At 52.8% G+C, this 16189-nt stretch overlaps 2 protein-coding genes across 2 annotated transcripts in view; one reads left to right on the top strand and one right to left on the bottom strand.

Moving 5' to 3' along the window:
- Window positions 1-1158: 1158 nt before the first annotated feature.
- PCDH12 (protocadherin 12) lies at window positions 1159-10987 on the top strand. Its single transcript, XM_050905384.1, has 4 exons — window positions 1159-4074; window positions 4591-4685; window positions 5958-6109; window positions 10623-10987. Exons 1-4 carry the CDS (start codon window positions 1159-1161, stop codon window positions 10985-10987), a joined length of 3528 nt encoding a protein of 1175 aa, XP_050761341.1.
- Window positions 10936-16189, bottom strand: part of DELE1 (DAP3 binding cell death enhancer 1) — a 20044-nt gene continuing 14790 nt past the window's right edge. The window contains exons 10-12 of the mRNA XM_050905385.1: window positions 14968-15124; window positions 14448-14712; window positions 10936-10999 (exon numbers count right to left, since the gene is read on the bottom strand). Coding sequence (XP_050761342.1) covers window positions 14456-14712; window positions 14968-15124 — 414 coding nt within the window. The 3' untranslated portion in view covers window positions 10936-10999; window positions 14448-14455. The remainder of the gene's footprint in view (window positions 11000-14447; window positions 14713-14967; window positions 15125-16189) is intronic.

Below are 16189 nucleotides of genomic sequence, written 5' to 3'. Positions count from 1 at the left end.
GGGCTCTGCAGGCAGCCAGCTGCCTGCTCCCCTGCCTGCTTAGGAGGAATACATGGAACAACTTGAGCCTGTGCTACCTATGCATGCACACGTGTGTGTGCAGCTGGCCAGGGAGCGGGTGGCACGGCTGTGCAGCTCACACAGGCTGCTCGAAGGTGGGGGCTCGGGGTGAGATGCTGAAATAAGGTAAAGAAGGTATTTGGTGGTGTAAAATCAGAGCTGGGTGAGGAGTGACACTGGGGTTTATCAAAGCCGAGCCAAGCTGGGGATGGAGCACGTGCCAAGACAGGGGGAGCTGGCCAGGACAGACGGATGTAGGGGTTAGGGAGCGGCCTGACAGGACACAGCTCGCATCTGCCAGAGCCTCCTTTCTTCCCTTGTGCCCACCTGCCCGTGTTTGACGTGGCAACTCTCCCAGTGATTCATTAGCTCATCTTGGTGTGTCCAGATGAAAATGAAGCAGTGACATAATCAAAAGCCGTATGTTGGAGAAGGTGACATGGACGCATCGCCCTCAAAACCGACAGCAAAAGGCAGAGCAAGGAGCAGGGATTACACACTGGATTTAGGCGAAATGAAAATAAATCGAAGTAAGTCAGAAATCTAACAGTGTGGGGAACGAGTCTTTGGGTTAAGGCAAGAGCAGAAGTCCATCATCGCTAGTCCTTGCAGACATCTTCCTGAAGCACGCGTCGGGCTTTGCAGATGGGTTAGGGACGGTCTCCAGGAATCGCGCCTTCTGTAAAATGCATTTTGCAGGTGACAGCAGGCAGCGGTGATGGTCCCTGCAGGTTGGAAACTGAGGGCACTTCCACACCCCTCTCCCAGCTGGGAAGGGTGCTGCCCCACGAGCCCCCACCCCGCCCAGGCATTGTACCAGCCCGGTCCTCCCTTTTCCTGTAGGTGGGGTTTCCATAGGAAACACGGCTGGTCCACCTCCCGGCCCCGGCCTGGCCGGCCGGACGCTGCTCCTCGGCTGAAGCTGCGGCGGTGGTGGTCCCCTCTGCTCCGGGCTGAGCGTTTCAGCCTGGGGAGCGGCTGGCTCTCCCGGCTGTCCCCCGGTGATGGCGGGGCGGGGGACAACCGCCAGACTCGCTCGCCATTTCTCCTCCTTTCCAACCGGTGGCTGGCGCCTATGGGACTTGGAGATGGGAGAGGATGCCGAGGACTTGCGATCGCTGTAAGGACCGTTTGGGTATGCGGCGGCAGGCGGGCAAGCCCCCGGCAGTGTGCCGGGGCAGCGGGGTGGTGGGCTTTGCCAGCAGCATGCTACTGCTGAGCCGCTCCGCTCTCCATCTCCCAGCCTTGTGGTGGTACCTCTTCCTCTCCGCCGATGCCCAGGAGGTGGCCACGTTCACAGTGCAGTACCGGGTGTTCGAAGAAGTGCCGCTAGGAACGGTGATAGGGACGCTGGCTGAGCACTTCGAGGGGGGTGAGAGCGGCGAAACGGCGGATACCTTCCAGCTGATGGAGACCCCCGGGAGGTTCCTGCTGCATGTGGGGAGCGGGGATGGGGTGCTCAGCACGGCCGGGCGGGTCGACAGGGAGCAGCTGTGCCGGCACAGCGATCCCTGCTGGGTCTCGTTCGATGTGCTGGCCGCCCGAAACCTGGCTCTGATTCACGTGGAGGTTCAAGTGCTGGATGTCAACGACAATGCGCCGCGGTTCCCCACGCCTGAGCTGGAGCTGGAGATGTCGGAGAGCGCATCCCTGCGGACGCGGATCCCGCTGGACCGAGCCCTGGATGCCGACGCCGGCCCCAACGCCCGCTGCTCCTACACCCTCTCCCCCAGCGAGCACTTTGCTCTGGAGGTTGTCTCCAGCTCCGATGGGACGAGGCACGCGGAGCTCGTCGTGGTTAAAGAAGTGGATCGGGAGCTGCACTCCTCCTTTGACCTCGTGCTGACGGCTGCTGATCATGGGGAGCCGCCAAAATCAGGTACCGCTTTAATTAAAGTCATTGTCCTCGACTCCAACGATAACAGCCCCATCTTTGCAGAGAGCTCTTTGACAGTCGAGGTTCGGGAGGATGCTCTGCCTGGGACCCTCCTCGTGACGGTCACGGCCACCGACCCCGACCAGGGTCCCAACGGGGAGATTGAGTACAGCTTGAGCAAGCACGCACCCCTGGAGGTGCTAAGCACTTTCAGCATCGATGCTCGCACGGGCAGCATCATCCTGAAGCACCCGCTGGACTACGAGGAAACCCACGCCTACGAGCTGGATGTGCAAGCCCGGGACCTGGGCGCCAACCCCATCCCAGCGCACTGCAAGATCCTGGTCAAAGTCCTGGATGTCAACGACAATGCTCCCGACGTCCACATCACCTGGGCAGCGCGGGCACCCGTGCTCTCCGAAGCCCTCCCCAAAGACAGCTTTGTGGCTCTGGTGACGGCCAGCGACCCCGATTCGGGAAGCAACGGGCAAGTGCATTGCTCCCTCAGTCAAGGGTATGAGCACTTCAGGCTGAAGAGGACCAACAGCCACAGCTACGTGCTGATGACCAACGCCACGCTGGACAGGGAGCTGCGTGCCGAGTACAACCTGACGCTGGTGGTGCGGGACCGAGGTGACCTCTCCTTGGCCGTGATGAAACACCTCACTATCTGCATCAGCGACGTCAATGACAACACCCCCTCCTTCGAGAAGGCCACCTACGAGGTTGCTATTGCTGAGAACAGCGAAGGACCTGCCTTCTTGCTCACCGTCCGTGCCACCGACCCCGACCTGGGTTTCAACGGGGAAATCACCTACAGCATCCCGGACTCCTCTGCTTCGGATCTGGTCTCAATCGACCCCACCACTGGGGATGTTTTTGCCCTCCAAGCTTTTGATTACGAGCAGGTGAGGAGCCTGGAGTTCCTGGTGACCGCGGAGGACGGTGGTCACCCCAAGCTGGCGTCCAACGTCTCCATCAGGCTGGCTGTGCTCGACCGGAATGACAACGCACCCGTCATCACCACGCCGGTGCTGGTGGGAGGCATGGCCACGCTCTCCGTCCTGGTCAATGCAGAGACAGGGTGCTTCTGGGTGGCCCCTGGGAACGGGAGCACCCAAGGGACTGCAGCAGTGACCAATGCAACACTCGTGTCGTGTGCTGGTGCTCCCTTCCTCTTCAGCATTGTGGCCAGGGATGCGGACTCCGGCATCAACGGGGCTCTCCGGTATGATCTGGTGGGTGGGGATGATGCTGGGCTCTTCATCCTGGACCCTCTCTTGGGGCAGGTCTTCCTCAACACCAGCAACGCCAGCAGCCTCACTGGCAGCGAGCGGGAGCTGGTGGTCCGGGTGAGCGATGAGGGGGACATCCCCCTGCACACCGTAGCCCGAGTCCGCTTAGTTTTCCGGCATCACGGGGCGTTCTCCAAAATCTCAGCCCAGGATCCCGGGTGGCTGAGCCCATCCGTGGTGGTCGTTATCTGCCTGGCCGCTCTCCTGGGTGGGTGCCTTCTCCTTTTAGCTTTAACCCTGTCTTTGCATAAGAAGGAGAAGAAGGACGGCATGGCCTACAACTGCAGGGAGGCAGAGGATGCCCGCAGGCAGCAGCAGCTCAAGAAGCCGCACAGGCAGATCCAGAAGACAGACATCCACCTCGTCCCGCTGCTCCGGGGCCGGCCCCGGGAGGCTGAGCCCCCCCGTCCCTGCCAGGAGGATCTGCCTGGCACAGCTGCCCCTGCCCCGGGGGGCTCCCCACAGGCTCCCCTCCACCTCACCCCCACTCTCTACAGGACCCTGAGAAATCAGAGGACCCAAAAAGACTCAGATGAGCAGCCGGCGACCTTCAACCTGCCCATCCTGCAGCGCCGGCCCTGCCAGCCCCACAGACTGAAAAATTTGGCGAAAGAGGCTGCGAGCCCCCCGGATGCACCACCGCACTGCAAGAGCTTGGTGAAGCCACCGCAGGGGCCCGTGGGAGAGCCCCCGCTGCCACCCAACCAGCCCGTGGGTGCTGGGGGACCTGGGCAGCCCCAGCCCCACCAGCATATCCTCAGGAGCCTGGTCCGGCTGTCGCTGGTGGCACTGGCAGAGCAGAGCCCCACCGGGGAGTTCGCGATGGAGTCACCCCCAGTGCAGGTAGGAGCTGCCCCACGCGTTGCCGGAGGTGTGGATCCTGCCCCCCCGCCCCAAATCCTTCCTTGCCCGGGTCTTGCACACCCTGGGGTGGTGGGAACGTGCAACCCGATGGTCTTTGGTTGGTCTCTTCTCCCAGCTCTGGGCAGAGGTGCCCCAGCAGCAGGGGCTGGGTAGGATGAACGGCCACCCCACCACGGGCAGGGTCTCCCCACACCCACCAGGACACCCCGGGAGCTGGGGTGGAGGATGGCTGTCACAGGGAGAAGGGGACAACCCCACGCTCGCTTCCCAAGGGGAGCGTGCGGGCAGGGAACGGCAGGCAGAGACGGCGCAGGGGAAGCGCTGGGACCAGGTGGGCTGCCCGGCCGCTTGTTTTTCCCCCTGCGTGGGGATGCTGAACCATCTGCAGGAGGAGGAAACGCTATAAAAAGGCCGGGGGGTTCGGAGGGGACGTCCTGGCAGGAAGCAGCTTGAGTGGCCATCGCCGGGGCTCAACAGGCTTTTCCTGCCTTACAGCAAATCTCCCAGCTGCTCTCCCTGCTGCACCAGGGCCAGTTCCAGCCCAAAACAAACCACAGGGGAAACAAGTACACCGCCAAGAACGGCAGCAGGTAAGGCTGGCTCTCGGCCCTTCCCTTCCCCACGCCTCGTTCCCCTGCGTCTCTGCTGCCTCTGCTTCAGCCCCACTGGCCCCAAGAGCCTCCAAGGGCAGGAGACACCAGGGCAGCAGACACAGAAGGCAAAACCTTGTCCCCGGTTTTGCTGACCCTGAGATTGGGGAGGTAGGTCCTCCCTTCAGGGGATGGCTGTGCTCCTCTGGTCCTGGCTCCCCGTTGGTATCCAGCACCCTCCTAGGGCTGCTCTTTGCCTCCTTCCTGGGGCACCTTTGGCAGCTCCTTCCATACTCACCTGAGCTCCTCTGTGGCCACGAACCATCTGCCCGTCCTTGCTAGGGGAACACCGATGTGTTCAAGTGCGATGGAAAGGAGCGCTCATGTGCACAGAGGGTCCCAGCTTTGGAGGCAGCAGCACAGGGATGAGTCTTCTCATGGCTCTGGGTACTTTCTTAGAGATGCTGTTGCCTGTTGACATGAGTTCGGGGCATCTGTCCCCAGGCCAGGAGGCTAGCAAGGGAGACGCTGCTAATAGGGATGGGAAGGACTGAGATATCCCGGCTGTGTGCTCAAGATGCTCCCAGAGACAAACTTTATGGCGTTCCCACTAAATTATGCTGTTGACATCTCTGGGTGAATGCTCCTGAGGATGCCAGGGCTTCATCACTGCCTTGCCATGTCCCCCCTGTCCCCACCTGCCCAGGCCAGGGGCAGACACAGCTTTCTCCACCTTTCTCATCATCATCTCCATCTGCTGAGGATGGAGAGGGAGGGAGAGCTGCTCTGGGGCTGCCAGGGCAGGGCTGGGCTGTGATGCTCCTTGCCGGGTCCTGCAGGTGGGCAGCTCCTCCGAATACACAGGGAAGAGCCACCAGCTCTCTGTTTGCTCAGGATCTCCCTGCAGAAGGATAAAAACCCTCTTGGGCAAGAAACGTGGAGCAGCCCCATGTGTAGCCCAGCACCCAGCCGGGGCCCAGTTTTCAGAGGGTCCGTGGTGCTCCTGATCCCAGTGCGCCACGTTCATGTGTCTGTGGTTTGGTTTGGTTTTTCTGGCTTTTTTTTTAAACAAAAACAAACCCAAAACTCATTACTTGATGGGGACTGAAATGATTATGCCTTCGGTACTGTGAACGATGCACTGAGAGGATGCCCACACCCCACCTCTGGGTCACTTTATGGGGGATAAAGACGACCCCCTTCAAATTAATTGGCGGGGCAGGGTTGTGCTGAGAGTTGAAGTGTGACTTGAGTGTTTTGGCCCCCTCGCAGGGCTGCGGGGCTGGATGCTGACTGCCTGAGCACAAAGGACAGCGGGCACGGCGAGAGCGAGGCAGAGGACCGCGATTCAGAGAGCGGGTTTGAGCTCTCCGTGCAGCAGCTGGTGGGAGAGGAGCTGGAGACCCTCCTGGAGCCACAGGCAGGTGAGGTGGCCTCGCTATTGGGAGCATGCTGGGGCTGGTAGGGGGGCTCCAGCAGCGGGATCTCCTCAAATAACACACTAACCCCATTCAGAAGACAAAACTGGCTGGCCTGCAGCAAGCCAGGGGACATCTCATCTCCTAGGGTGGCTCTGACAGGGGCAGATGCTTGGGACAGCAAGTATGGACTGTCCTATGCTTTTGGTACCAGGCAGTTTACAGCAAAGGGACTTGCTGAGCTTCACGTTGGATTTTTTCATGTGTTTAATCACTCTTGGTAGATCCTTCCTCCCATTGATGTATATACTGTTGTTTAGCTGATTTGTGAGGTTGACCTCTGTTGTTGCATACAGGTGAAGTCCAGTTTAACTATGCACCACGTTAACTGCTTCCCATGCTGACCTGAGCCCCTTCGTTTCATGGTCTCCTAGTCCATGCAGAGTGAGAACGGTGAAGAGTTGTCCTTCTCAAGCCCCTCAAGATGTTGTATACCCTTTGAGCCCCATCAGGCTCCTGATGAGAAGCCTCCCCATCAGCCTCCTACCAGGCTGAACTAGTCCAGTCTCATCTCCTGTGACCAACCTGTTACTAATTTTAGCATATCTTTATTGAGATGTGGTGACCAGCATTGTGCACAGTGCTTAGGATACTGGTGAGGTTTCTGGTTGTTCTTCATTCCTGTCCTGCCCAAGCTCCATGCTGAGCTCTGTTACCAAACTGTTCACGGTGACTCCCAAATCCCTCCTCTGCATGGTGGGAGAGTCATCAATACGTGACGTGTCGTTCCCCGTGACACAGAAATCCACCAGCCACTTTTTGCTCACAGCACTCAGTATTATTAGGTCCTTCAGCAACCCTCTGCTTTTATGTCGTTGGGTGTTTTAGCGGAGTCAGCACCAACGCCATCCATTTCTCCACGTCATTTATCACTACGTTGAACGGATACTCTCGGCCTCCACTAATGACCTCCCTTTGTGGGGAAGATTATTTATTCCTACCCTCGCTTCCCAGCTTTTAACACGTACTAGTCCCTGACAGAACCTGGCTGTTAATTCCGGGACAGCTCAGGTCCCCTGCGAGCCTGGCTGGTGCTCTTCTGCAAGCTCAGGTGTCCTCTGTCAACCAGGAGTCTTCATCCACCTCTTCCAAAGATGCCAACAAATTTGCAAAACGCAATTCCCCACCTTGCAAATGTCACGTCAGTTCTTGTCTGAATAGCAGGTACTCGGCTATCTGCCGAGTCTCGCATATAATGATTTCTATGAATCTGCCTGCACTAGATTCACCTTCACACGCTTAAGAACTCATGTCACAATTTCTACCTTCCCTTCCTCTGCTACCGTATTCATTTGAAGCAGTAGTTAACGAACAGCAGCTAATAAACCAAGCAATTTCATATCTGAGTTCCTCTAGCACTCCGGGGTGAATACCATCTGGGCCTGACATTTTCTACATGTTCCTTTTATTGATTTGTTCTAAAAATCTCTTCTACTGGCATTTCAATTTGAAAGAGTTGGGCTGACTCACGTCCTGTAGCAGAAATTTCATTGTGGAGCCTCTGCACTCCTCCACAGCAAGAGGAACTCATTGAGGCTTGCTGCTGTGGTCGTTTTAATTCCAGAGTTGGGCATTTTCTGTGCTCTTGCTTAGAGGGAGAACCACGCTGCTTCTCTCCGTTTGCCTTCCTGCCCTTTTATTCTAGTAAGGAGCAAACAAAGGAAAGGCTAGGTGAAACAAGACCTACAAGCTTCCTCAGATTTAAAGGTCCTGCAGCCAAGAGCAGGGAGCGAACAGGCTGCCCAGCTCCATCCCATGGGTGCACTGACATGCACCGGTCCCAGTGAAGGGACTGGTGGACTTGCTCAGCAGATCTGTCAGGATCCAGTCCTGCCCAGACAGGTAGCATCCTAGAAAATCTGTGCTATGGCGAGGCGTATCCATGAAGTGCCATCTTCCATGCTTCTTGGATTTGATACGAAAAAAACCCCTTTTGCCAAATTATTGGAATTTCACAGTGAACACGAGTGGTGCATGCTGAGGCTATGCCAGCGCGGCTGCCTGCCCATGCGGTAGTGCTGGACATGACAAAAGAGGCTGCCCTGTTTCAGTGGTGAAAAACAACCTTAACCATGAGCCCAGACCTTCCCGAAAAGGCAACGGAGCGCAGACGATGGAGCTGCTGGACTCCTTCCTCCTCTCGCAAACACAAACAGAGAAGTAGACTTGCATCCTGAGAGAGGGAGGAAGGAAGCATTGCTTGTGCTCAGGAGTATCGTAACAGCTGGCTGAGGCTGCCTGGGCCTTTGTGCTAGGCGCAGCGGGGGGGAACTGCGCGAGTAATCTGTCCCAGCCAGCTCTCTGGTTGTTTATGCTGTGAGCATCGAGCTGCGGGCCGAACTCTCAGCACTCAGCACCGTCTATTAACACCTATCCCCCACCAGCGAAACAGAGTGCTCGCAGCAGCAGATGAGAGAGAGAACTTTATTGATTATAAAAATAACCCCTGCTCCCGAAACACCATTAAAATAAGGCAGTAAAGAATTATCGGTCAAATTAAACATACCTAATTATAAGGTTTCATGGTCACAGGACCATCAGCCCACTGAGTCTTGGCTCTCCCTGCAGCGAGCGGACTACTGTTGTGCCCTGCTCCAGAGCTGAAGCATCAAAATATTCAGGGAATGCAGTAGCTTCTTGCAGACTGAGGAGGAGAGAACTGTGGATGTTTTAGAGCAAAAACATGGGGCTTCAGCACGCTTGGGAGATCTCTTAAGGAACAGTCACCGTGACTGAAAGAAAATACTGAGATTGCAGTAAGAAATTCTGGAAGTTAAGCAACACAAAACAATTTTGGGGCTTCAGCTGAAACAAAACCTAAGTGATGTATCTGCCCTTCTCTCCTTACCAGGTTTGAATCCCAGCCCTCACCCCCATCCCACCCCAGGACACCGTTGTTTTTCAGAGAAAAAGGACTAATTACTTAGTTGGCTGAGGAAGGAGACTTGTCTCAGTGATTGACTAGCCACTGACTGAGGACCACGTGTCCCAGGGTACTGATTATCTTCTGGAAGCAGCATAAGTGCATTAGAATGGGGACCCTCCCTTCAGAGGTCACTTTATAAGTCAGAGCCACACAATTATTATAATGACACCAGCTCTTGCCATTTGATTGGGACCGTTGTGTTTTGTTACCGGACACCAGTTACTTGTTTTGCTGCTCTCAAAGTGTTTCACAAACCTGGCGGTCGCTTCGAACCTCCCCGTGGTTCTCGGTTACGCTTCGGAAAATGAAGCGGTGCGGGGCTGGAGGGCAGCGTCTGTGCACCACATCACGGAGCCTTGTTTATCAACTGCAAAGCTCTACCTTAAAAAACAAGAACCCCCGTTTCCTGCCGTCTGATGAGGAAGCTATTCCAGGCTCACCCTCCTATGGGGTCCTTCCTTTAATTTCCAGTATATGTTTATTCACGGACAGTTATAATCACTTCTTCTTTTGCCAACACTATTTTAAGCATAAAGATTTCCTTTGTCGGTGCTTATCTCATCAAAATAATGACAGGTTGCAGTCAGATCCCCGGTGAGCATTTGCTTCCTCAGGCTAAGCAACCCCTACCTCTTGGGGTCTCCATCGTGTAAGCCTGGACTCACTCCTGTTTTCATCTCAAGTTTTCTCTGCACTTCTGTCATTTCAGATCCTCTTTCCTACAGACGGATAATCAGATTTGTATGTAATACTCCTAATCAGGTCTCGCCAGACCTAGTAACAATACCACGGATATGTCTTCATGCCAACAGGGAATACCTTGACCAACACATTGTATGATTTCATTTGCCCGTTTCGGGGCAGAATCGCATTACTGGTACACTAATGAGCCTGCAGCCTACACCCACGCCAGGCTCCCACTGCTCCTCATCTGTTTCCAATTGATGAAAAACTACTTTATAGCTCAATTTTTTGTTACTAGTCTTCAACCATCCAGCTGTGCATTTTATAATCCAGAATTTCATTCTATTTCTGTTGTTATTGTTTTCACAATAACCCATTTCTTTTCGGTCTCAATATGCCTGCTTAGCAGTAAATTCCCACCCTAGAGTGACCCTTAAGGGAAGTCGACCAGTGACCTTCTGTCTGTCCGATACTTCCCCCTTGAAAGCTTTCCGTCATTGTCTCCCCTTTAGGCAGTCCTAAACCCTCACTTTCTCTGGCTTTGCTAACAATTTAGTGAAGTGCCACTTGAGGCTGCAACAAATGAGAAAGCAAAGTGATCCTAATGGTTATATTAAAAAAAACAGAACAAAACAGCCAGTAGTTTTAAAATAGTTCTAGTTTTTTTGGTTTTTTTAAGCTGCTGGCTTGAATGATGCTGCTGGTAGCTTATCTCTAGACCTGTTTACAATCAGTCCTCTCACAGTTGATTTCAGGAAGTCTCCTCATTTCTCAGTACTTCCCCCCCCCCGCCCCATGGTCTCCTCTACTCCACGTCTCACCAACAGTTCTTGTTTTCACTCCCTCCAGAGCTGGCCCTCAAGAGGCTGACGGCTGCTGACCCAGCATGGGTGGCCCGGCTCTCCTTGCCGCTCACCAGTAGTTACAAGGACAACGTCTTCTCCCCTGACCCTCTGCATTCGCCTCAGGATGAGGAAGCTGCAAGGCAGGAGAAACCAAGGACCTTTGAGACCTTCGGCAAAGGTGCTGGGGCTGACTCGGATGCCGCTGGGACAAGACTGGCCAGCACCTTCCTTTCAGAAATGAGCACCCTCTTTGAAATGATTTTGTCCCAGAAGGTCCAAGTCCACAATGAAACAGGCTCGGGGCTTCTGCGGCAGCTGTCGGCACATGGGAAGAGCCTTGGACTGGAAGACAGTGCTCCTGTTCTGTAGGCAGCTTGGTGGCTGTGATAAGGAGATAAGAGTCAGACAGAGCTTCTTTCTGCATTTGGGGTGCACACGTGTGCTTTAACAGGGTCATTGTATCATCCATGTCTAGACTGATCACGACAGGCATATTTCTTCCTTTGCCTCACCCCATCAAATTTCTCTGTGACTGATTTCACCTTGTTTAGTTCCCTTCTACCTGCCTGTTCTTGCCTTCCTAGCTTTCCTCCTCTTCCGCTCTCATCTTTCACCCTACCATCACACTCAAGTCACACAACAGCAGGAGGGCCCCTTCCTCCCAGGGCACGCCGATTGAGGGGATGGGGTTTGTTAAATTAACCACAGGCACAACACAGTCAGCTACATCCACGTGATCACAGACTGTGCACCACGGACGATAAAATATCACAGTCATGGACTTTGCAACGTGCTGCAGAGTTGGGCTCCAGGATCTCAGTTCTTATTTAAATAAAATTGTTTTTTTTCTAACACTACTATCTCTGGAACAAGGTGCAGTATAGCTGACACTATGACGTATCTGCAGAAAGCCTGAAATGGCAACTCAGAAAGGGGAGATCTGCCTGTTGTCTCCCACTGATCCTTTCAGCTTTTGTGCTTCTACCACTGTGAGCTTGGCATTTTGTAAAACGCCCCAAAATCAGCACTGGCGTCTCTCCTGTGGCTGCACTAGGTGCCCACAATTTCTTTCTCCATGCTCTCTTTTGAGGGCATTGTATTTTGGAGCACAGTCCTTGCCCAGAAGCAGACAACAGATGGCTGGAGTCTGCCAAAGGTAACCTGGGAAAAAGGAAGCGTGAAAACACTGTTTTGAAATATTCAGTCACAAGCTTCAACCATATTACGGGTTTTCACTTTGATCTGGATGTATGTGAGCTATAAGACAGTTTTAGGATAATAGCATGTGTAGGAAAACTAAGATACAGATATTGGTAACAAAGGAAGAAGCACACAGGTGTTGTTAACTGGGGGGATTTGCACTCACAGAGAACAGAAAGACAACGGTGGCATAAGCATCTGGGGTGCATCTGTAGGCTTACACAATGGTGCATGGATGGCAGGTAAGTGCTTCTGGATCATGCACACATAGGACTCTCTTCTGTACCATAGTTTGTGCCTTCCAACTATGATACAAAACACCAGAACAAATTTGGGGCACGCTGGCAAAGTGGCTGTATAGGTGAGAGGAGAGTCAAGCTATGGGAATGAGGGTAAGCCATCACCTCCACTGCTAGCAGTGCACAACGTCGTTGCTTGCTGAGTGACTACAAAAGCAAGGCTGAGAAGAGACTGCCAGCCTCCCCTCCGTCACAGTGCAGGGCCAGCAGTGCTTTATACACACTGCTTGCTTTCCTTCACCATCTTTACGTTAAAAACTACTGCACTGACTTCTCCACAGATACCGCAGTTCACAACACAGGTTTCTCCAAAGCTAATTTGCTCATGGTGGGGCTGTTGCATCAGGTGCCTTTGGGTGATATTTTTGGCTTTCATTTTATTGTTGAGTTGAAAAAGAACAGGCAGCACGACCCAGCGGACATGATCCTGGATCATCTCAAGAGTGTCCTACCCGTGTTATTTTTCCATGCACCTAGAGGTGACAGTGTCCTGCTTTTAGTGTGTGCACACACGAGCCACAGCAGCAGACAATCATACAGATAATTTAAAGCAGAGTAAATGAGAAAGTTATCCCTTTCCGTTGCTCTTGGGAACAAATGACAAAAGCAACAGAGTAAGATTTCCCCAGGTAGACTCTTTAATATCCAAAATATCCACTGGTGTATTTGGAGTCTCCAAAGTGCTTTACAGATGACCCCATCTCTGGCAATAAACTACACTGATGGGTTGGCCCCAGCCTGCTTATACTGCCGCGCTGCTAGCAGAAATATCTTGCTGTTTTGTTTCACAAACAAAACAGGCTCTTGCACCAAAACAATGACAGTGAGCCAAATTCTAACTGAGATGCAGCTGTGCAAACTGCGAGGGAGGCATATCTGTGACTGTGAGGAGATAGAGCCCTACGAGATTCCTCTGCATCCTGGGAACACACACAGAGGACAAACACACGGCACAACCTCCCATCTTCCTCTGGAAAGTTACTTTGATGTGCCTGTCAAAGGACAATCTTTACACAAAAATACATTATAATAAGCAGATTAAAAAAGAGACAAATTCCTCTCTCTTGGTTCAATTTCCTGATTCTGCAAACTGCTTTCAACCCCCCCAACCCTTACCCCCGTCCTGTCCTGACCAATGCGTAAGCATGCTGTGGATTATCACAGAATAGGAAATCCACCCGAGGAATTTCCTGCTAATTGTATCCTGCTTGATAAAGGAAATGGTCTAAGAAAGTTTGGTCTGAGCAGAAGGAGAGACCAGACTAGAAGAACAATCAGATGTGTTGGGCTCTGGCTGTGGCCCTCCCTTGCTGAATGGAGACCGCAGCAAGTTCAGGATGAGGCCACTCACTTTGTTTTTCAGAGCCTGATTTACACAAAGCACCAGAGCACCATGGCTACAGGAAGCTGGACAGTTTGTACAGATGCCCTTGAACCAGTTTAAACTGGTGTGGACAAATGTCTTTTTCCGGATTCAGCTGCCCCAGTGGAAGAAATTATCATACCAGCTGCTTGCCGCTGTCTGCCTGACAGTGGTTACTGCCTGCTGGGAGCATCCCTTATCCACTTCAGTGAAAATGAGCTGGCGTGCTTAGCGAACATGTACAATATAAATTTTGAAGCAAACCTTGCTCATAGTGACTCAAAGGGGTGTGCCCACGGGAGCAGCTCACTGCCACAGCTGAAGGAATAATAACTGGGGAATGAAGGACACTGACAACGGTGCAGGATGGCTGAGGACAGCCGTTACTTTCACCAGTTCAGGTGGATCCATAAGCCGTATCCCACAAAAACCTGTGCCCTAATAATCCGAATTCACTCTCTTGCTTGCACAGGTTTGAAAGCGGATTAAACTGCCACAATGTAGAGACAAGCCCAGATTCTGCTGGTAGCAGAACCACTGCGGGAACAGCTAGCCTTGAAGTGAGATCAAATTGCCTCGGAGGGTGCAGGCCAGGCCCATCACAGAGTTAGCTGCCAACATCACCATATGGTGGCTTGTAAACCTCACTGGGGGACCATGTGCAAGATGTGCAGGGCTACTGCAATTATAGCTCCAAATCATATCACCGTGGTACTGTGGAAGTCTATAGGTAGCTCTATATGGAAATGTAGGAGCATAAGAAAGGTCCTTCTATTGAAAGGTAGAGGGCCAGATGATGTGGTGGCATAGGACATATCACAAGGTTTATTCTCAAAACCCCGGTATTTAAAAATGGCTCCTCTTTCATTAACAGAAAGCTTTCTTTTTCCACTCACTGCTAGCCTGCTTCCAGCTCCACACAGACTAAGAAGGGCTGCCTTCCCTTCTGCCTGCTTGTTTCACTTACTGACTGCTCTAATAACAGCAGTGGTGGGGCTCCAAGCACTGCAGTTCCAGTGGCGTTGCCCTGTTTCCGAGGGCACGGCTCCATCCTGCACCGCCGAGCATCATCATGTGGAGTCCGTCTGCACTCCAAGAGTGGGGCAGGGTGAGGGCAGATTGTCTTGGCTGGGTGGCGTGGAGGCCTGCAGGCACACGCTCAATAGCCCAGAAACAGGGGCTAGAGGAAGAGGCTCTTATTCCGGAAGGGAACGGATGCTTTCTTCCCACATCTGAAAGTACATTAAAAGAAGATATTAATGACACATATGGGAATGGCTTCTCCACTTCAGCTCGACTGGAAATAGCCGGTAAGAAGTGGAAAGAACTGAGAAAGAAAAGAGAAAGAAAAGTGCTCCCTTCAGTAAAAAGGACGACTTCTTGCCATGGTCCTGTGCTACCTTTCCTCTGGCAACACGGGCCCCGCTTTTGTGGGGTCACTACCCCATGCAGTCCTGCACGCCCTCTTCCCCCGCTGCCCGTGGTACCTTCCATCTCCTCTTTTAACATCCGCAGTCTCTCCTGAGCGCTCCTGTTCCCCGCAGCAGCTGACTGTCGGTAGTGTCTCATCGCTTCTGCCAGGTTCTGCTGCACTCCAAGGCCCTTCTCATAGCAAACGCCCACGTGATACCTGCTTTGGGCATCCTAGCCACAGGAGAAAGCACAGCAATCAGCCCCACACAATGGAGAAGTGACGACAGCACACGAAAGGAGAACAGAGAGTCTTCAACACCTTCTTTAAAGTTTACTGCTCTATCTTTGGTCCCTCAGACCGTATCTTCAGTAATTTAGTCCCTTCTCCGAGCACACAGTGAAGCGGAATTTCTTACCAGCTATCTTTGACTCTGCTCCTTCGTGTCCCTTTCCAATTAAATTCACTGATTTCCCTTCAACATCCGGGTCTGCGTCACGGGAACAAAGGAACTGCTGTCTCCGCAGAGCATCCCGATTGTCTCAGGGGTCAGAGCTAAGAGGACTTGGGCAGCCTTGACTGCACCCACATCCTGATCACACCCAAACTCTGAGCACGCCCTGTGGACTGCCCTACTATAGTTCATGCAGAAGTCTTGTAAAAACATAACAAATGCCACAGAGGTACTTGCTGCCAAGGGTTGGAAGATTCCCCTTGGCAGCATCAGGCCTTCAATACAACAGTGCACCACTGTCTTGCTCAGCCCCACCTAATTATATTCCAGAAGAAATCTCAAGCAGCAGAAATGAAGTCAAGCAAATAAGTGCTAAAGCACCTAAACTACTCAGACATATGTAACTGCTGAGAATGAACTAGAAAGTAGAGGATGTCACTGCAGATGGGTCAGCGAAGCCACATCCAAACCTGTGATATGTGTACGTGTTGGCTGTGCACTTCATCTTTGAGATCTAATAGGAGGAAAAGGGTCTCACAGATAGCAAGAAAGCAAGCCAATGGTCCTGAAGACACTGAAAAGACTGCATGGGCTAGTGGTCATACAGACCTTTTCCAGCAAAAAAGCCAGCAACATAACTTGGAGGGTATGACTGCGAGAAACATGATCTAAACAAGGCTTTCCAAAACAAGAAAAGAAGAAAAAAAAAAAATGAAAAAAGGAAGTAAGTAGCAAGTTTTAATAAAGCCATGAGAAAAGAACATATTGCAAGTGTTGTTGTCTGGGATGTAGCTGGTAGAGGAAAGCGAAGAACTCAATGAGTGGGTGCTTTGCAAAATGTTGC

Source organism: Gymnogyps californianus, chromosome 14 (assembly GCF_018139145.2).
Source record: "Gymnogyps californianus isolate 813 chromosome 14, ASM1813914v2, whole genome shotgun sequence".
Lineage (NCBI taxonomy): Eukaryota > Metazoa > Chordata > Aves > Accipitriformes > Cathartidae > Gymnogyps > Gymnogyps californianus.
This window is presented reverse-complemented; position numbering and strand designations above follow the sequence as displayed.